The sequence below is a fragment of the Lycorma delicatula genome, chromosome 3 (genome assembly GCF_047948215.1).
Source record: "Lycorma delicatula isolate Av1 chromosome 3, ASM4794821v1, whole genome shotgun sequence".
NCBI classification, from domain to species: domain Eukaryota; kingdom Metazoa; phylum Arthropoda; class Insecta; order Hemiptera; family Fulgoridae; genus Lycorma; species Lycorma delicatula.
This window is the reverse complement of record NC_134457.1, coordinates 68,634,669-68,658,151: the sequence shown is the minus strand read 5'-3', so window position 1 is coordinate 68,658,151 and position 23,483 is coordinate 68,634,669. Positions and strand designations below refer to the sequence as shown.

The following is a 23,483-nucleotide window of genomic DNA, read 5'->3' as shown; positions in this document are numbered from 1 at the left end:
CTAAATAATAGTTAGGAATTTGACTTAAAATCATCCCTAAAAAGATTTAACAACAACATTGAAGTTGTATACCCAACTTTCCAGACATCTTTATCAATCTGTTAACAGAAAATTGAAGTTCAGTATAATTGACAACTCCAATATTTAAAAAAAAAATACATTTTAAGTTTTCTAAAAATTTAACAAAGATGTTAACTATAAAATGAAAATATGAAACTTGCTTCTATGAAAACATATTTCAGAATTTTATTTAAATTATTAAACTGAATAAACGAATTGGAAACTTTTTACAGTAACTGAAACTTTTAGAAAGTGAAACGGTTTGAAGGAGTCTGAGTTTCCAGTTTATAATCTGAAAGTGATGGAAACATTTAACAAAATCATCAAATAAAGGGTAAAGCATCATATATCTGTTCATAAATTCTGTTTCAAATTAATCCGATTGTAAAAACTGCACAACTTGATGTGGAAGAACAAAATATTTTCTTGTGTTTGCAAGGTCAAGGCATACAAAAAAGGATCTTCAAAATTTACTATTTGTCTTTGTGAAGAATAGATATTTCAGTTAGTTAAATAATGCAAGCAATATTTATTTGGTAGTAATAATTACATTTTATATTAAGGATTCTATTTGTAACTATTCCAATTTCTAACTCAATGATCCAGTGATTAATGCAGATTTATTACATGTAATTTTGGTGTTGCGGTCAAAATTTTAATGTTTATAAAGTTAGCTTTCTTCACCTGAAACATTACTAAACATTGTTACACAATATTATATGCTCAAATATTCATGCCAGCAAATTGTTTTTGTTTAATGTTTCCAAAAGATAAGAGGAAAAATTAAGTAAATGCTTTATTCTCATCATAACATAATTGCACATTATATAAATCACATTAGGAACAGTAGGTTTGCCATTTTACAGATAATGAAAAGGAATTGCTTCAGTGTTTGCTAAGAATTAAGTAAAACCATAGAAAAAACCTTGATTAGAGAAGCATAACAAAGTACACAATTATGAATAATTATGAGAAGTGGTTACAGTTCAAATACAAAAAATTATTTTAAGAAATGACAGTAATATGACTATATGAAGAAAATAAAAAAATCAAATTCATATGCAATAAATTATTTTTAAAGATGTTAATTATTAAATATTTTAATACGTTCTTAAATAAGTGTTGAACAAAGTTCCAAAAATTTAGGTTTAGATGTTATTTAAAAAATTCATCAACAAAATAATATTCTTTCTATAAAAAAAAAATATTTAAATTTAATTTAGATAAATTTTCAAAACAACTTTTGGATCTTTAGTAATTTCTTATTAATAAGAACTGAAACATAAAAAGTTCCCATCTCTGAAATATTATAATGTGTAACACAAAAATAATTGTATTGTCTGGTTTGATAGAAGTGAATAGTCTTACTTTTTAGTGATAAATGGCTACTTTTTCTTTTTTTTCTACCCTAATATGTTATATGACTTTTCACATAGGATTTACAAAGATGTAATAAATATTTAATAGTGATTACAAGCTAGATGAAGTAATATATTTTGATCTTGTTACATATTATACCAATCTGATCATCTCATGCAGATTGTCCTCAAATAAGACATAAAAATTTTATTCTAAGGACAACAGAATACTAAAATTATAATTAATAGGGATATTATTTTCATAGAGAAACTTTCTGTTAAAAAAAAACTAATCAAATCTTTCAACATGAATGACCTGAAAGTCAAGATCAACTGCTACATTGTAACTGGACTTAAAAACAACCCACTGGGTTGGCCTAGTTGGTCGTCAATCACAAATCAGCTGATTTCAAAACTGAGAGTTCTATGGTTCAAATCCTAGTAAAGGCAGTCACTTTTATATGGATTTGAATACTAAATTACGGATACTGGTGTGATTTTGGTGGTTAGGTTTCAATTAATCACACATTTCAGGAATGGCCGACCTGAGACTATACTTTATTTACTTTCATACATATCATCCTCTGAAGTAATACCTTACAGTGGTTCTTGAGGCTAAACAGAAAAAGATTGTGCTTAAAACACCCTGAGAAAGCAAATTATGGATATTTTAACTATTGTGGTTGTACGCTACCCAACACAAGAAAACAGCTATTTTTTAAAACACCATAGCCATTTTTGTGAATAACAGAATTCTTAAAAACATCAGGAAACTAGGGAAAATGAAATGGTCTTCTTTTATCTTTTTAACTGAGAATGTTGTGAATCAGAATGCTGAGCCCATCAAAATGCAGGTGATGTTCTTCCAACAAGGGACATCTTCACTCTGTTCTCATGGTAATAGTGGTAAAATGAACACCATACTATCAGAGAATCAACTCTAATGAATACCCCTTATAACTCTGCTGCTTCATGTACATCAAAACCAAAAAAAAAAACTGTCTGTGTAACCAATAAATCTATATAACCCTTTTTGTGAGAAAAAGTGAATTATACACATAGTCAAATGTTAGTAATGGAAAGAGTATTTCTTTATTTATTATAGTATATGGTATAAAATAAAGATAAATAAACAAACTCCACAGATAATAAATATTCATACATTTATAACTGATAGTTATTACCACAAAAATATATAATTTTTGCTGGGTCAGTTTTAGTTTGTGTAAAATGAAAACACCATTACTATGATCATGCGTTTTATGGGTAGTCAAACTTCATAGAATGTAATATTAGTTGGTCTAACAAAGGTAGGTCTGATTGTTAGGGGCTGTAGCATTGCTCAAACACTAACTGTATAACACATTTTAATAAAACTTCATTACATAGAGAATATACATCCTGTTTGAGTAAGTTAATGAATTGATGGTAAAATTAACATAAAAGAAAAAATATTTAACAAAAAAAAGTAATTTGTAATATTCTAATTTAATTTCCACACAGAGAATAAATGCAACTTACCACAGTAGTTCCAATTCGAAAAAATCTTTTGACGGGCTTGATAACATAATCAGGAGATACATGAAGACCTTTTTCTGTATCCCATGTAGCAATAACTTTGTCTAGTTCACGATTACCTTCTGATGATAATGATGCACTAGGTACTAGAGTAATTTCAACTTCTAATGGAGGGTACATTTCTTGAGTATCTGAAGAGTAACGTATCCATGAATTTTTATTATCCTGAAGAAGTTAAAATAAAATTTATTTATTATTGCAATTTATAGAATTGGCATGTATAATTTTTCCTCATTTAAGATTAAGATACTATTATATAAATGAGCTTTTATGAATACAATTTTATTTTTAAAAACATTTAGCAAATCAAAAGCAGCAATAGACATTAAAATTAACACTGATGTGAACACATTTATCTTTGAGTTATTTCTGAACTGGACATCACTGTTATACAACTAACTAAATTTGAATATACTCAAACATAATTGCACTTGAACAAAACTCAAATATACTTGTACTACATAGTAACAATCCAGTAAAAATGAAGCTGCCTCTTAAGAAATGAAGAAATAAGAAACTTAAAAAATTAAAAACTTCCAGTGTATTAAAATGTTTAATATACTTTCATGTTCACACATTTTAATAATTTAAGGCTTTAAAAAAACCAGTGATGATTATGGCTAACCATTGAAAGATAGTGTTGTTTTAGGACAATATAAAGGTATTTGCAAGTAAGTTTTGTAACAATTTATATAAATTACAATCATCCAAGAAATGTGTTAAAATAAAAATATGAATATAGATTTCCAAAGCTCCATTACCACCTTATTATCCTCTCTCTTATTCTACATTTACAATTTACAGTATATTAAATGTAAATAAAAAGCATTTAACAATTTTATATATAATCTAAAAAAAACTAACTATCAAGATCATACTAATATAAATATCAAAATAAACATTTCTAATACTGTTCCACACTTTGTTTTTTAAGCGACCCACAACACTCCCACTCTCAAATTTCTTTTACATGTTAACGTTCAGTAACATTTCACTTAAATAGTTATGAGGATTTTAAATACAATAATATAAAAAAAGAATATTCATATTGAATGCAATTTTATCATTAAATATAGTTAACTATTTAATATAACTATTTTTTTTGTTTTTTTTTTAAAATATGGTATTGGTATTTTTCAAATCACTTTCTATTATAGAATATGGTAACCAAGTTTATGTTTTTTATATATAATTCCTCGTTTTTACCAGTTTACAATACAACACATAATTTTAAAACTCTTTTATTGTTGGGTAATTTTCCTTAAATGCAACCATTCAGGAACTGCAGCTTTAAAGATGAAGTGGCCAATCTAATTTTCTTACCATAACTCATCTTTCTAATGTAATTTTTTTAACAGGGACTTTTTTTAAATAAGAATTTTTTATGCTTGGGCATTTATCCCTAATTAAAGCAGTTTTTCAGGAGCTACACCAGATGTCTGGTTGGACTTATATATGCAGGGATATTTTGAACCCAAACCTACAATGGTGAAAATTTACTCTTCAGTTAATATTTTAGTGGAATAGTGTACTCCATTTTTTTAGATTACTTTTTATAAAAAGGAAACTTTTTTTGATTTATAATTTTTACTGCTTTAAATATTCAATTCATGCAAATATGAATTTATATATTACAAAGTAATCAGATTTAGATAAAAATGTGGAAAAGAAAGATTGAGCTACAAAAAATTACTTCATATGGATACAAGAAAGCAAAAAAAATTACTGTTCCATTTAATTTCTGATTATTACGAGGGTTACAAAAAACCTAATGAAGACAGACTTTTTAAATTGATAAAAGTGCTAACCTCATGGTGATAAAAGGATAAACATATGTTTAATGTAAAAAAATAGCAGACAACACAGTGTTCTAATAGAACGCAGCCTTAGCTGTGTGATGGGAAGTCTTACAACTGTGGCTTGTTTCTGATGCATGACTTACACACACAATTAAACTATTTATCATTTTATTTAAATATAATATTTTTTCCTTAATTTAATTCAATGATTCTAACTAAAGCACATGCGTATACCATATTTAATTTGTGCAGGCGTAGTAGTACTAGTGGTGACAGTTGGCACTAACTAAACTAATGTAATTTCACAACTTACATAGACCAAATTTTGCTTGTATGGTCAGCAATGGTATACTTGTATGGTGTGCTTTGTTTGTATGGTCAGCATAACTTTGTTTGTATGTAGCTGTGAGGCTTAACATACCAAGTACTGAGTCAACCGGGCAATTGAGTTCAAGACCCACCCAGATCGAGTTACTTTTTTACACTTTAAATTTTATTAATTTGTTTAATTCTACTACTCACCAGTGACATCATGACATAGCAGATGACTATAACAGCATTTTTTGGAGTGAGGGTGTGATTTTGCAAAACTTTTTTGCAAATATTGTTATTTTTTAATTGTTAATAAATATGCCTAAAAAAAATATCACCTTAATTAGGTGAAATCTCAAGATACTGAGGATGACCTTGCTCTACAGCCTCACCCCCTTGACCTTTTAAGTTGAAAATTTAATAGCCATATATAAAAGTAATCTGACAAAGTTTGGTCAAAAGTTCTATCTAGTCTAGTAGTTCTAGTCTAGTCTAGTAGTTCTGGAGATATAAGGTGATTCAGAGGCCAACACCGAACACGCATACAAAGACACATACATATGAATATTAAGAGCCAGAAAATTAAGATCCAGTTTTTTGGGTTCCTTAGGTGTCAAAACATCAAAATCTGGTGAAAACCATACATGCCCTAACTGGATGATTACAATACTTTCCCTTCTAGAGCTACAGCTCTGCTATAGTGCATTATATTCCATTATTACTTTCTTGAAAGTAATAATGAAAGATATAGAAATAAGAGATGTAACAAATAAATACCTCTGTATGAAATTAGATTTTATAATTAATGAACAGCTTCTTTTATTTATAGATCATAAATAGTGTAATACAATTTTAATACTGAAAATTTACCTGAAACATATTTTGATAAAATATTGCAGCCAATGTATTTTGAGATTCTTTATAATCTGATTGACAGTTTCTTTTCATTGGTTCAGTATAGCTGTTGTTTTTTCCCATTTCACTAAATACCTCACCTAACTTCTTCGATAATAGCCGTACAAATTCAGGAGTTACCTATTAGATAAAACTTATTAAAAATTTAAGAAAATAGTCAGATAAGTAGCACCCATAATCTGTCAGAACATATGTTACAAACTTTCTCAATTAAAAACATACGAATAATAATAGGAAACATGATAATTATGTTAACAGTAAAGTACCTCAAAGATGATCTTCGTCACTGTCTGAGTTATGAACACCTGTATCGACTAACGCTTATGGCATGCTATGGTACTGTTCAAAAGGTTTTTATAATGAACTTTGTCGGTATTTAACAGATGCCAATCTTACCATATAAAATTCTATTATTTTAAGAGGTTTTATAATATTGTTTCTATTTTTTAGCTATCACAAACTACTGTAGGACTGTATTTGTAGAATATAAAATTTCTTGATGAGCATGGCAAAGCATGGTACATCTATTATTAACAATAACTCACTTTCAAAATTACTCAAAAGGCACTACATAAATAAATCAAGAAAGATCCTCTGGAAGACCAGTTTCCATATAATTTTGTTACTTTTCCATTAATCAGATGCCACTCTAATTTTACCATATAATAATCTATATTGATGTTTTCGTATTCAATAATTGTAAACTGACAACGTTTACTTACATTTCTGTATTTGTGACAGCCAAGTATTTATTCTTTTTAGAATCTCATTAAAGATGTTGCTAGTCACATTATGCAACTAGAACTCAGCAAGACATGACTAAATGGTGTCTTGCTGTAGTGCTTTTTGTTTTGTCATTTCATGCCCCTTCTTTCAATGGATCCACAAAGATAAATCTGTTATTATCTTTGAAGAGTTAAAAACCAACAGCTTCTAGAGACAAGGTGCAATATGAAAGCCTGAATCACTGTAAATGAAAGACTACTCCAAAATGTTATTTTAATAGTATTCATAATTATAGGAACCTGTCAGGCTTATAACAGAACAAATTACTACTTTTTTTCAAGGCAAATCCCTCTGAATTTCCATCGTTGGGGAAGTATATGTCCTGCATTATTTTTGTGCCAGTTTTTTTCATATCTGAGAGCTAGGGACAATACCATAATCATGTAAAAATAGTGTGAAGGTACTTTCTTCTGAGGTGGGTAAATCCCAGGGTTTCATGAATGAAATTAAGAAGTTAAATTCACTTCACTACAAACCGTACAATACTGTACTCAGAGATTGCTAAAACCAGATTAAAGCGATAAGTTATCATTTTCAGGATTTGTATTAAAGGATATTTTCAATATGAAAGTAGAAAAATATGAACCTGACAGTTAATGAAAAAGTAGCATAATTTTTATTATTTCTAAAAAGAATATATGTTAAAATATATGTTGTATAAATATATTGAGTGCGTGTTAAAAAGTTAATTATAATGCTATAAGCAATTAAAATTTATAATTTTTTGTTTCAAAAAATTTACTAAATTGGTTATTTTGAATAATTCCTCTTGATAAAAAATGGTATTATGACATATAATGACCAGTAAAACCGACTGGAAATCTAAGGAATCCTCAGATTTTAATAATACATTACAATGCACTGTACTTATTACGACATTCCTTCCACAATATATATCTCTACAAACATGAAAATACAGACCAACCCTTTATTGTTTTTAAAAACAACTATGGTGAGATCTCAAAAACGTCATTATCCATTAGAATCCTTAAATGAAATACATAAATTGTATCATTTAACATTTTTGTAAATTTTGTAAGTTAAAAAACATAAAGTAAAATATTCGTATATATTTGCAATTTATCATTTCAATAGTTGAAAAGTAATATAATATATAAATCTTACAGTATATACACTATTATACCATGATAATAAGCTAGTTATTTTTTAAATACATAATATATAATATAATACAAATAACTGAAGAAAAAATTTAATTTAATGACACCTGAAAATTTTTTGGGCAGGTACAACTATCTTGCAGTTCTAATAGTTTACAGCATATTTCCTTTTTCATTCTGTATAATGTTGTTGAGACTGTAAGTAGATCTCGATTGAAATTCTCATAATTAAAATCTGTGAATACTAGGTTCCAGCGATCATCTCTCTTCAGTACATCTGCTTCTAATGCCTGAAAAAGTATGATAATACTTAGATTTTAATAAAATAAATAATTTTTAGTTTTATTATAATTAAATCATTCACTCACTTAATTCACTCTTTTTAACTCTGACCATGAACTATGTCCTGTATATAATCAGGAAACTACTCCTTTGTTAAAATAAGAACATCCAGTCTATCTTTCTCATCCTTTTTCCAAGATATTTATTTAGATTTACATATATAAATCCTTATAAGATAAAGCTCACTTGAAATTATTTTTTAACTCATATTAACTTTTATTAAAGTGTGGAAAATCTTCACAATCATCTAATCTACAATCATTTCATCTACTATTTAGTAGAAATAAAATATATCACTAAGGAAGTTGTAAAGCAAATCCCTATATCTCTGCAGTTTTATTTTTAAGAGAATAAGAAATTGGTTTGCAGAAATCATTAATATGGATAATACAATAAACTATCCTGATCAAAACCAGTTTTTCTTAAGATTGATTATCCTACTCCTTTACCCTCTTTTTTTACCCTTAAACCCTTTTATTCCTTTTAAGAACCAAAGAATTTTGGTAAACTACTACCCTGGTCTTACTGCTGACCAAGCTGGCACCTAATAGCTTATGGGATAGCCACTTCTTTTCTGGTGTAGAGACTTCCCGTGGGACTAATTAACAATTCTTTTTTTTTATCAGTTGCTGGACAGAAAGCCAAAATAGTTGATGTTGAATAAGTTGTTAATTCTCCTAAAATCTATCTAAAGTCTAAATCTAACAAAGATCTGACAGCGTACATTGCAAAGTCAGAGTTAGAGCATACCACAGCTGAGAAAAGATAAAAGACCATTCAAGAATAAAAGACTTCAGAGACAAATGAAGTGAAAAGAGGACTCTAAAATAATTACACTGATGATACACATGAAGTATGACAATAAAATTTGTGGACTCATTTTATTGTAAGGAAAGGCAACACTGGGAGGTTGGCAGCAGTGGCAGTGATTGTTAACATTTCATGCAGTCATGCAATTGTTTTCAGTTCTTTTGACAACATTGTGTTGAGTGTAGCTCTGTTTTTGTACACATATGATTTGCTATTGCAATGACTGAAATCAATCATGATTTTGAAGAGCAACAAATTATGATAAAATTTCTTGTTAAAGCGAGGAAAACGAACACAGAAATTCTTGAAATGAATGAACCCTGTTTACGGAGCCATCTAGTGAAAAGAAGTTTCTTCTTCAAGTGGGTGGGGAGGTTCAGAGAAGGGAGAACATCAAAAGAGAATGATGAATATTTGGAGCATCCTTCTACTGTCAGAGATGTCATCAAGTCACTGGAATCAACTGAGAAATTTTGTGCCTCATCTTCACACGAAAGTTGGGATGTCAAAGTGTTGTGCGAAGATCATTACGAAAAACTTGTCAGATGAACAAAAGGAAAATTGTTTATATGTTTGTTAAGAGTGATAGAGATAACTTCAAAACGTGATTACGGGAGGCAACACTTGGATTTACAAGTCTAATCCTGAGACAAAGAAGGAGAACATGGAATGGAAAAACCAGATGTGCCACAAATTAAAAAATTCAGGATGTCAAAATAAGAAATCAAGGCAAATGCTGATGGTTTGTTTTGACTCAAATGGAATTGTACTCCAAGACTGGTTTCCCCAGGATCAGACAGTTAATTCTGCTTACTACCTGGAATTAATGAAACATCTGTGTGAAAAAGTTTGCAAAGGAGACCCGATTTATGGCAGAACCATTCACGGGTTCTTCACCATAACAACGCACCCTCTTACAGCCATCATTGTCAAGCAGTTTTTAGCCAAAATGGCCACCTCAGTCCTTGAACACTCCTTCTAGTCACCAAATTTGGCTCCCTATGACTTTTTATTTCAAAGATTAAAGAAAATTGAATGGGCACAGTTTTTAGACTGTGCAGGCTATTAAAGAGTCAATGTCAGAGGCACTGTCAGGGGTAACAGAGAAACAATTTTGTAAGTGCTTCAAAGGCTGGAAAAGGCAAATGGAGAAATTTATTTCAGCTCAGGGGGAGTACTTTGAAGGATGGAATGTATAATTATATTATTTTTTCAATAAATATTTTTTACAGGATTAAATTACAAACTTTATTGACATACCACATGTATAGATAGATAGTACACTGATATAAGATGCTACATAAATTACATCATCTGCCCACAAACAATAAAGTTTGCAATAAAGAAAATTATATATTAAATTACAAGTATCAAAAACAGTTTACTTAATTTAGACAAATGAAACATCACAATAAAATTCAAGTTTTTTTCTAAATTTCACTTACGGGAATCATATCAATGAATCAAAGTATTACAAAATAAAAACTTATATACTCTCTACTTAAGCATTACTGTTCATTCAATAATGGAGTTATCTAGATAAATTTATAAAAAAAAATTATCCTCAAATCTCAGAAAAAAATATTGAGAAAAGAATTATTCAAGCACAACAGCAGTACTTCAGTTTTAAGTGAACTTCTGTATAAACTAACATATATGTGAACAAATATACCCACAGGCATTCTGATTTATATAAAAAGATAATAATATTAAACTAAAAGAGAATAAGATAATTAGTACAATCCACTATTTCTTCCTTACCATAACCTAATCTTAACCATAAATTGTGTTAAAATATTTAATAATTATACTTGAACTAAAATATCTATATCATGCCGAGACATCAAGGTGAAGCAATCAGTTTATTAATAATCTAAAGATAAAACTAATTAGTCAGTACAAAACCAGTAGTAAATAAGGAATTATCACCCCTTGTAGGCTTGTTCAGCTACAACCTTACTCAATGTTAAAGATAAATATTCAAAAAATAAATTTTAACTAGTTTTATATGTTTGAGCTTGTGGCCTTTACTACAATGTCATCCTGAATCACGTGTAAAATGTTATTACATCATCAAACATCAGTACATACATTATTATATTTTATCTGATATAATTACAAACTTACTTGTTTGAAGATTTTATTAACATTATTTGTATCTGCAACAATAACAGGAAATGAAGGCATTGGAACTAAATTTTCTATTGCTTTTTCAATTTCTGAATTCAGACCATTTAAAGCTAACACTCGCAGATAAGAATATTCAGTAATATAATACAAGCTTTGTTCCATTTCTGTAAAACAACAGATTGATTCTATTGATTAAAGAAAGTATTAACTTCTTACAACATTTTAAGTACTTATGGCAAATTGAATGAAACAAAAATATTCCTTAAAAATTAAGTGTTCGTTTATTGCAATAAGTAAATTTATAATTTAATCAGTGTTTACTTACCTTATAAGAAATTCAAGTTTTTCCAGTAATATCTTATTTTTAATTGAATAAAAATCAAGAACTGACTCAAATTAATTAGATAACACTTATTTATTTTTAAGTTAACTATTGAGAATATTGAATTATATTATTATTATAATAATAATAATAATATTATTATATTATTATAATACTGAGTTACAGCACTGGTGACTATAGCATTTTAATTTGAGGCATATGGCAGTGTACATAAGATTTCGAAAAGAGAAGACTTACTTGAAGTGAAAGGATATTAGGCACAGCAATTCAAAGATTTTAGTAGGATTTGAAAGTGAAAACATAGATGCTTTCAGATCAATTTTTGGCAGAAGCAGATGAAAACTAAGTAGGAGCTCTCAACTCATACCAGAAAATGGAACTATTTTTATGATTCGTAAGTGACAATGGCAATCAAACTGGAGTTGCTCAAGATTTTGGTGTTCACCACTCAACAGTATGTAAGACTATAAATAGCGGTAGCTGACAGCATAAAGGAGAAGCACATTTATCGATCAAATTTCATCTGACTTACAGGCAATGGAAGTAGCTAGAGAGGAGTGATCTAACAGATTTCAGGTACCAACAGTTATTGGTGCACTCAATTGCACACATGTCAGGATTGAAAAACCATCTGCATTCAGAGATAATTATATTAACAGAAAAGAATTTGTGAGCCTCAATGTGCAAGTCACTTGTGATTTAACTGAAATGAATACTGATGTAAATGTTCAGTAGTCCAGAAGCATACATGAATTCATGATTTGAATTCAGTGTTTAGAATACCAGATTATGTCACAATTTAAAGATAATTTCTGCTTGCTTAGATATATTGGTTACGGAATTTCACTGTGGTTATTAACACTATTTAAAAACCTTGTCAACAGAAAACAGAAACTGTTCAACGTCAAGCATCCTAAGGACAGGGTCACAGTTGAGTGAGTATTTGGCTAGCTCAAGCAAAGGTTTCCAATTTTAGGAAACAAAGTGAAAGTATCTTTGAAAAAAGTTCCAAAACTAATTGTGTATTGCGCTGTGTTACACATTAGCAAATATTTACAGGATAATTTTTAATGAATATTACGAAGGAAATGTATAAGACACCTACGAAGAATGTGCTGATGGAAATGAAGTAGATGACATTAGGCAAAAAGGCCTGATGTGATTAGGCCTGTAATGACAGCTAAAATACCAGGAAATACTGAGAACACTGTTTCCTTCTTAGATACAAAACCAAGGCTAACAATTGTTTTATCTTGTTTCATTCTTTAACTAATTGTAATCTAAAATTTAATGTCACATCTGTATTTTTGTTTATTACTTACAAAATTAATTGTAAACTTATAAAAAATAAATGAATGTAAAAATCAGTAATGAATATGTAAGAAATGATGCCTCATTGTAACTCAGTTGGTAAGGTGTTAGACTAAATTAGCTGAATCAAACCTGGGACCTCAACATTTGTGCAATCAGCTGATTCAGTCCATCAACTTACCAACTAAGCTATGCAAAAGCATCATGTTTCTTTTGGTTTTCTAATCTTTTTTCCATTTATATTTTTAACTTTTTTATTATTAAAAAATGTTTCTTCCAAAAAAAATCTAAAATTCCTTTTTCTTACATGTTTTATTATTCATTGTTGACAGTGGGTTTATCTGCTTGATAAATGTTTTTCATTATTTAATTAAGATGAAAAAATGTAATCAATTTCACTATTAGAACACAGACTTACTTCATTATCTTCAGTATTAGCCCTCAGATTACTTACACTATTGTTATTACGGTTTTCTTAAACAGTCTCTTTTTTAACTGCCTCACCTTTCATTACCTCTTATGTGCATAAGGTTACACACAGAACATTTTACTATTTGTAAACAATAATTCTGAAAAAAATTTTAATATTTTGTAGTGATACATAAACTATTTTTTCCCAAACAAACAATAAGACACTTGCATTTGGAAAATTCAATACATCGAAAATACTTACATCGAAATTTATTTTTTAAATACTACGTAGCTTACTTTGTAAATACTATACTACATACTTTGTAAATACTGCACTATGTATTTTGTAAATATTATGCATCAGATCTCACCAAATGTTAGAGAAATGCCAAAACAATAGAAAAAAACAAAAACCCTACTTTAGACACAAAATAAAAAATAAGATAAATAAAAATAAAAAAATACATAATAGGTTTTGCCCATCAATTGACGATATGTTTATACTGTAAAAATATCGTGCATTAAGAGTATAAGATGAATAGTACAAATGCAGTTCAGTTTATATACAATTTGATGTAAAACTGCTGCCAGCTCAATTCTGGGGTCCTAAAACTTCTAAATACCATTGAATCCAGAACCTTATATATTTCAGCCAGTAATTCTACCAGCTGAGCTGTAGTGGTGACACAAAATATATTTCAAGATTATTGTAAAAAATTGTATGGACTCACTGACCTAAATCATTTTTAAAGAAAAGAACTGCATCAGTAGCACTACGCAGTGATGTAATGGTATCATCAGCAACACGAAGGAAAGGATAAATCGTCACTCTAGCTCTAAGATAAGGGACTCCAACCATTTCAGCCAGTAGTTTAGCTCGTTTCCACCCAGTCCAAGTAAAATCCAACAGCAAACTGATGCCTATCTCAAGTTCTCTGCAAACTAAAACACAAAAGAATTCTAAAATATTTATTACTAAAATTGAAATTAGATAAAAAAATTATCAAAAAAAAAATTCAAAATTACAATAATTGTAAATTAGTATTTCTCATTACAACAGAGAATCAATTACCCTGAGAACTAGGGATTTGGGTAGTCGGAAAATCATTTTTTTATAATTGATCTAAGTTTATTTGGTAATTATTTAGAATAGTTATTCATTAGTATAAGAAAATATAAAAGATTATGTGTAAGTTAGAAAGATGTAAACAATAATAAAACACCAAATACCAAAGTGCAGGGTTTCTCAACTTGGGGTTATGGTGATATGAAAGGGATTTGCAAAATTAGCCTACAACTTTACATGCAAACAATAATGAAATAATTTTATGAGAAAATATTCATTTATTATAAAAAATATTACTTACATTTATATGTAAAGAAAATAAATTAGAGATAGCTGTGTTCGTTTTTCATTTAAAAGTTTCTCCATACATGTATATACATACATATATACATACATATATTACAAACATACAAAAGCAAATTGTTTTCAAGTGATAAAAGACGACTCCTATACACAGTTTTTAGGGCAATCATAGATGAAAAATCCTTTTCACTGAAGTAAGACATGGTGAAAGGGATTAATATTTTCAATGCTTCTGTGACTAAATTTCCATATTAACTTTGACAAGCAAACCAAAACATATCTAAATCTTCAGATGTGAATTGTAGTTGTAATGTTTTATTGGCAGACATTTCGATGTACTGGTCATGAATTTCAACTGGAAATTTAGCAGCTGCATCAGCATTTTTACTAAATGGATTCAGTACCCATCTCTTCAAGGAATCATTTTTATCTTCTGGGAAATACTTCACTAACTGAAATTTTAGTATACAAAAATGTGGCGAATAAGAGTGTCTTCTTTATTCAAATTTTTCTAAATGTAATCGGAAGTGAATGGAAAGATATCAAAATTTTTGCTTTAATGGCGAATAATCCAGATATCAAGGTTCTTAATAAAAGCATGAACTTTGTTTGTCATTAATAAAATGTTTTTATCACATCCTTGTAAATTTACATTCAAGTCATCTAATTGTGAAAATACCTCAGTTAAGTAAGCAAACAGAAACATAACCCATTATTCTGTAGAAACATTGAGAATGATGTTTGTTCATCCTGGAAAAATATTATTAATTCATCTTGCAATTCCAATAACCAGGTTAATACTTTCCCCGATAAAAACCATATGACTTCTGCATCTAAAAGGAAATTTTTTCTTTTCACCCATTTCATCGTGTAGTTTAGCAAACAGCCTATTCTGTAATAGTCGACTTTTAAGAATAAAATTACCATTTTTATAGCTTTACAAAGAATTTGTTTGAGGTTTTCAAGCATATTTTTTGTAGCAAGAGGGATGTCTGTGAAGGAAGCAATACATCCATTCTGCCCTTGGTAGAAGACGATCTTTTAATTTTTTCAGAAATTCACTGCTCTTTCCTGTTATCAACTTTGCACTGTCATTACATACTGCAATACATTTTGTCCAATCTATGTTATAGTTTTTAGTAGCTTTATAAAGAAATACCAAAAAGACATTGTCCTGTTTTACATGACCAGGTTGACCAAATTGATTTGCAAAACAACATGTCTTCTTTGACTGATCTGTTGCTATCACATTTATATGTCACAAAACATAAGAACTGAAGAATGTTTGCCACATCTGTTGATTCATCAAACTGAATATTAAAAAATTCATTTGAACTCACTTGCTTAATTATCTGATTGCAAACATTGAAAGCCATGTCATCGATTCACCTAGATACTGTGTTGCTAGAAAGCAGAATTTTTTTCAATGTTTTTGCTTCTTCTACACCTATTAAAACACTGACCATATCAATTGCAGCATGCAGTATGAGGTTTTCTGCTATTGTATGGGGTTTGGACATCTTAGTTACTCTTAATGCTATGAGATACGTTGCTTCAAGTGTACTTTTATCAGTATGGCTTGATTTATAAATAGAAGCTTGTTGATTTCACAAAGTATGTAAATTTCTTTTAAAAAATTCCAAGGGAACTGTTACACCATTTGACTGCACACTAAAAACCAAAACCTCAGTTATTATTATTATTATTTTTAATGAAACTAAACTTTAATTACTTAAATAAAGGTACCAATGGACGAAATGATTCCAGAACCGATTTAAACTTTCTCCATACTTAAAATCTCAATTAAGAAAATCGGTTTGCGCCTCCACGTTGGTTCGTCTGGATAACCAGTTAGAAACGTGGAGATTTCTACTGGTGAACTAAATCGGAATCACCTCTCTGGATCACATCTAGAGTTGTAACTCGGGAATTTATTCCCACCCAAGGCTGACTTGCCTTTAAAAGTCAAATATGGAAGGTCTTTTAAGAAAAAATCCACCGTCTGGTAAATACCAGAGAAGGCTGCACTCGGATCCGGTGGGCAGCTGCTTAAAAGATAACAATGAATCGGAGCGTTTGGAAACACCCAAAAACAACACAACTTCAAAATTGAGGATAAGACACAAGCAAATAAACTACATTGCCACTCACAACATTAATTCTCTAACTCAACCCGGCAAACTAAAAACTCTAACAGACATAATGGACAAACAAAAAATCCTAATCGCAGGACTTCAAGAAATGAGAAACACCGATCGAGAGCCGTTTGAATCTCAGGGTTACAGAATTTACAAAGGAATCCCCGGGAAACGTGTGATGAAGAATTGCCCACAGTTTGGAACAGGATTTGCAATCAATCTTAAAATAATTGACTCAGTCGTAGAATTTAAGTCTTACTCCCCGAGGATTTCAACCTTAACCCTAAAATCAGCCAACAAATTCTACACCATAATAAATGTCCATGCTCCCACCAATGAAAAAAACAATCTTAAAAAAGATAAAGAAGAGATGGACAAATTCTGGGAACTTCTTGACCAAACTGCAAACAACATAAATAAGACCCACACCAAGATTTTAATAGGGGACTTTAATGCCCAACTTGGTAAAGAACGAAGATATCGTGATATTATCGGAAAATGGCCTGCCCAAAAGAAAACTGACAAGAACGGCCAAAGACTTGTCGAATTTTGCAGAAACCATAATATGATCTCAAAATCCACCTATTTTATGAGAAAACCAAACAAATTGAAGACTTGGAAACACCCAAATTGGAAAAAAGGGGAATGGCAACTCGATCATGTTTGCATGGACGGGAATTATCACAAGGAGATTTATAATGTAAAAGTCTTGAGAGGAACAGATACTGGATCGGACCATTACTTAATTAAAGTTAAAATAAAATTCACCCCGCATAAAAAGAAAAAATCCCAACCTAAAAACAAAAGAGCTTATGATCCACATAAATTAATAAACAATGCCATCTTTGAAGAAACAACAAAAAAAATCAAATTAACTAATAATTTAAAAGAACTGACATCCCAACTGAAAGAAATAGCTGAAGAACTAGCCCCTATAAACCCAAGAAAAAAACACCAATGGTGGAATGAAGAATGTGACAAAGCATTCAAAGACCGACTTGGATCAACCACCAAACCTGGAAAACTGAAGAATCTAACCATGACTTCACCAAACAAAGGAAAATAACTCAGAAAATTATAAGAGGAACCAAACGACAAGCCCAAAAAAACTTGATTCAGCAAATAGAAGAAAGTTCCAAGAAAACTAACTCCCGAGACTATTATAAAATTTTTGGTCAGGCTCTTCAAAGATATGAACCACCCACCCTTATGCTGAGAGGAAAAAAAGGATATATGGCCCACACCAATAAAGAAAATGCTGAAATTTTGGCAGAAACCTTCAATAGACTCCTCAACTGTGATGACCCCCCAGAGCTTTTTGAGATTGACACTGAAACTCCAGTTAAAACTTCACCGGTAAATATCAACCCGCCAACAGTTCAAGAAGTTCTCGCAGCCTTAAATGAAATAAAAAACTACAAAGCAAGCGGAGAAGACCAGCTTTTCGCAGAACTCTGGAAACACTCATCAGTTTATTCAGTCAAAACTTCCCTACATCTATGCCTCGTGAAAATATGGAACGAAGAAAAACTTCCAGAACACTGGACCACAGCCCTCATTCATCCATTACATAAAAAAGGGGATAAAACTAATCCGGAAAACTACAGAGGCATATCTCTCCTGGATTGCACATACAAAATCCTGTCGAGAATCATATACAACCGATGCAAAGACCAACTTGAACTGGAACTTGGGGAATACCAGGGGGGATTTAGGCCATGGAGAGGTTGCCCGGAGCAAATAATATCCCTAAAACTTATGATGGACTTATATAAAAGACGGAAAAAACAACTAATAATCACCTTCGTCGACTTTAAAAGGGCCTATGATTGTATACACTGACCATCCATGCTGAATATTCTGAGAAACCTGGGCCTTCACCTTAAACTCGTAAACATGATAAAATTAACTTTAACCAATACCCAGTCCAGAGTGAAATTCAGAGGTGAATTCTCTCAACCCTTCTACATAAAAACTGGATTGAGGCAAGGAGACGGCCTCTCACCACTCCTTTTTAACTGTGCCCTCGAATTTGTCATGAGAAAATGGTATGAAATAAATCCCAAAAATATAAAAATGGGTACTAAGAAAAACTCCATCACACTAAATTGCCTAGGATTTGCAGATGACCTCGCCCTTTTAGCAAATAATATTCAAGAAGCCAAAACACAAATCATGAGCCTTCAAAACCTAGCACAAAAGATTCATATCTCTTTCGAAAAAACTGAACTAATGGCCATAGATCCTCTGGTAATAGAGCACATTATGGTAAACAATCAGAAAATTAAAATAGTAAAACAATTTAAATATCTAGGGGAAATAATAACTTATAATTTAAATGAAAAAGTGACATGGCAAAACAGGACAAATAAAATGATTAAATCCCAAAAATTAACTTGGTCAACATATAACAAAAAATGCCTTTCTGCTAAAACAAAACTTAAACATTATAAAACTGTAGTACAGCCAGAAGTCACCTACAGAAGCGAGACCCTTTTCAAAATCACTCAGAAAAACCGAATTGAAAAAATTCTGAAAATAGAGAGGAGAATTGTCAGAACGTGTATCAATAAAAAACACCAAAAAGAAGGCCAATGGTGGATTGTGCCAAATGAGGTGGTGTATCGAGAAATAGAGCCTGTTACTGATACTATGCGGAAAAAAAGAATCTCTTTCTTTGGTCATCTCATAAGGACACCGGAAACAAGACTGTCAAGAAATATCATTGAAAAGCTCTGGTTCCAAAAGCTAGAAGTAGGATGGATCAAAGAAATTAGAGAAGATATGAAAGAATTGGGAATTTCCCCGACTGACCTACAGAATAAAACTGGAAAAATTACAAAGCTAAAAGATAAAAGCATTAGATTTAAACAAAAGACAGACAAACGACAAAATACAACGAAGAGGGTGTTTACGGATGAAGAAAAGAAAGCAAGATCTGAACGGATGAAGAAATACTGGGCAGCTCGGAAGAGTGAAATAACACGCTTTTCTCAGAAAAGATCCAACTAAAATTGACTTAAGTGGTCCCATGTTGGCCATAAAAGCATAATAATAATAATAAAAAGGCACCAATGCATGTTTTGTATTAAAAAAAACTGAACTGATGTTCTGCAATCCCTTATGCCTCTTTTATACTGCTGAGAGCATGATATCTTCAAATGTATCATATGCATGTTCAAACATGGTGCTCTTTCAGTGAATATTATGCAAGCAACAAATTACAAGGAGCATGTACACATCAAGTTGGAACCTGTAAATCGCTCAAATTTGAACACTTCATACATGCATGTTCATACCTGTCACTATCAATGCAGCTAAATAGTTTTAACTAGGTTTTATTGGGTTGTGGCTGGGGGATCTTGAAATATTAATTATATTTTTTTGGGGGTTGTGGAGCTACAAAGGTTGAAAATCACAAAGTATTCATTTTCTATTTTTTTATATGAATATGAATCATTTTTTCTAAAAGCATGCTGAAAGTTTGTTAATTTGGTATGCTTTTCAAGAAATGATAAAAATCAATTTTTTACAAATTTTTAAATTAGAGGCATGAAAATATACCGACAATAACAAAATTAGTGTATAATTTTGTAAATTAAGTGGCAAACCTTTCTGAAGAAGGGGAATAATTCATCAAGCAGAAAAATTCCTGCTTGTAAAATACAAGCAGGAATATTGTCAGTTCCTATGAAATATTTACACTTTATATTTGCAAATTTTAACTTCCTGGATATCAATGGAAATAAAAATATTGTTTCATTAACAAAACTATTCAAGATGATTGGCACTGCTTGAAATGGATCAATATGTACTTAAATATTGGAAAGAAATTACTAGCCTGAGGTGATAACAGAAGTTGAATGCTTCTGTATTTTTGGTGAAGTTATCTAATGTGTTTTATTTTCAAATCCATTTTCATTTTTTATGACTGTCCACGTGGTTTTAGATTTATGATTTGAATTATATATTAATTATCATGATATAATGTTTTAGCAGTTTGAATAACTTGAATATAAATTTGTTAGTAATCTTTCATATAATTCTGATAGTTATAAGATAAATTACAATTAGCCATTTTACAGAGATTTCTTAGTATAGAGCTAGATTTTACAATTCAGTTAGTAATCCGTGCATTTTTCATTTTATGTTTAAACTGTTTATTTCTAACTAAAGGACAAGCTAGAAAGAAAGCCTTCTAAAACTCATTAAAAAAAAATTGTTAAATTTTCATTTAGCTAATTTTGTTATTACCTTTCTGAATTTATTTTTGACAAGATTCTCAAGTTTCAAACTGAATCCTTACTGCTTACCCTCTTGAATGAATAAAAGTAATCATTTTCTAGTCATATGTTTTCATTAATAAATAATGTTGTTGAACTTTGACAATTATGATCTGAAAGACAATAATCTTCAGAAAAGGACAAAACATTCTTTTGACAAATTTGTAAAAATATTGTTTATATAAGTGGCTGAAAACTTTGTAAGGAAGTACAAAATATTTGGACCTGCTAACTTAAACTGAGGTAACTTAATAGTCCGGTTGTCACAAAACTAGAGTTGTGTACAAAAATAACATTAAAATTGTCACAAACTATGACATTGGATTTATTAGGAATTTTAAAGAGTTTCTGATAATTTATCAGGAAGATTTTAAAAGAACCAGAACATCTATAAATTACCATTAATATTAATTTTAGACTGGGACACTGAATTGCACAGCATTTAAAATTAATTTTTTCTGTGACTATAAGGATAACTTTCAACTTAATTAAAAAGGTACTCTTTAACAAAAATTGAGAATTGTTTTTTGAGAAGTTCTATAAAAAGTTTCAGCAACTTGGAATTACCGAGCTGAGAAATGGTTTTCTGAGGTTCAGATCTATATTTCTATTGGAAATCTTTAATTTTTAAATCTATCTGATTTCTAGAGGCATGAGTTTATTTTAAAGAGCAGGAAATGCTTCTACTTAAACAAACAAGAGGTGTAAGAATACAATGCATAAACCAGAAATGTAATCGATTTAATTATAAAATTAATATTCGTGTAAAATACATATATTTAAAAACAAATAATTTTGACTAAAATATTTTCACATCCATTATTTATTACCTTATCTGGAATATTTTATTAACAAATTCTATACTTAAAGCAATTGTGAAGTAGAAAAATTGTCTGCTTTAAAAGTTCTCTGTAACTGAAAGATGCATTAATAAATTTTTTATAATTATATAGCATTTTTTTTATATGTAAGTGAAGTGTTTTATATATGTTTGATAATTATACATTAAATTTATATATGTCTTAACTCACACACATGCAAGTAAACAGAGAATATATCTTACCTAGATTGATTGTAGAATCTTCATTTTGTCTTTCTAGCGAGATTACTTTCTCTGTGATTTTAATGTTACTCAGTGCTTCTGTATAAGTAAGTGTGTTAGAGAATGTTGCAGCTATGTTATCATTTTCCTCTCCAATTATTACTAAACATAAAATTTATATATTAATTCAAGCAAAAATAAAACATTCTAATTAAAAATTACTTTACATTTAAAAAACCCTCATAACCAGTTGTAATAAAAATAGGTGACAGAAGGCTTCAGGTGTTTCTGTTTTTAACACACGCTCCACATGTGTTAAAAAGGTTTAATGTGATAATTAAATTGCACTGGATTATGGAATATTTAATGTAGCAGTGTCTCAGTCTCTCATCTGGAGGTCCCAGGCTCGAGTCCTGGTCAGGCATGGCATTTTCATATGCTAAAAAATTTATCTCATTAAGTTATTGAGGGATTGAAGGAAGTCTAATAGGGAATAAGAGTGTTGTTGCTCTGAAGCAAATAAGTAAATATAACATATTTAAAAAATTAAATAACTTCACCTAAGACTACTAACAATGATAATTGTATGTAAGCACACATGGATGGGTACATGGGTGCACATACAACAAATACATACATACACAGACACATACAACCATACATCATAATGTGGTATCTGTCATAGGGTAGGTCCCTTGCAACCATGTCCATTTCCAGTTACAAAATTAGGAAAGCATTTCTAAAAGAGGAAAAGGTTTGCTTAACACCTAGACCCATTAATTATAAAGAGAAGTGAGTGTGTACATATGTATCATAGAAGGGAATGAAAATTTTAATATCGCAATCCATATTCTGATATGGAAAACTTAATAGTATGTATTACATTAGAAGGAACTAGATCAGGCAAGTTTACAATCTTTTTCCATCATATACAACAAAAAACTACAATAACTGTTATACTTACAAATTTTTACATTTATCTCACTCATTACTTCTGTAATCATGATGAAAACTAAATATTTCCATAAGTATATCATTTTTTTCAATTGATTGCTGAAAATAAATAAATAAAATAAAGATTATGCAACGGAATTTAGTATTACAAAAAAAAAATAACAATGCCATAAAATACTTTTAAGTTACTGCATCTGGTTCTTACAGAAACCAAGTAAATGAGCTATACAACTTACTTTTCTTTATCACTAAGATTAAATTAAATTCTGAAAAATTAGCTTATAAAGTGGTCTAAAAATTTTTTTTTAAGTTAAACAAAAAATTACTGCCAACCTGAAAAAAACTGTTACAATTCCAAATTAGTTAGGGTCTGGTAAACTGTAGAACTGAAACATCATGAATGTTGAGTTGCTGAATTTTA

The 23,483-nt window shown here is 29.9% G+C and overlaps 1 protein-coding gene across 1 annotated transcript in view; it reads right to left on the bottom strand.

The window, feature by feature from the left end:
- The window catches only part of LOC142321145 (ionotropic receptor 25a-like), a 48,813-nt gene extending 25,656 nt beyond the window's left edge, over window positions 1–23,157 (bottom strand). The window contains exons 1-7 of the mRNA XM_075359139.1: window positions 23,073–23,157; window positions 22,130–22,270; window positions 14,012–14,218; window positions 11,209–11,375; window positions 8,037–8,219; window positions 5,978–6,142; window positions 2,940–3,161 (exon numbers count right to left, since the gene is read on the bottom strand). Coding sequence (XP_075215254.1) covers window positions 2,940–3,161; window positions 5,978–6,142; window positions 8,037–8,219; window positions 11,209–11,375; window positions 14,012–14,218; window positions 22,130–22,270; window positions 23,073–23,145 — 1,158 coding nt within the window. The 5' untranslated portion in view covers window positions 23,146–23,157. The remainder of the gene's footprint in view (window positions 1–2,939; window positions 3,162–5,977; window positions 6,143–8,036; window positions 8,220–11,208; window positions 11,376–14,011; window positions 14,219–22,129; window positions 22,271–23,072) is intronic.
- Between the last annotated feature and the right edge of the window lie 326 nt (window positions 23,158–23,483).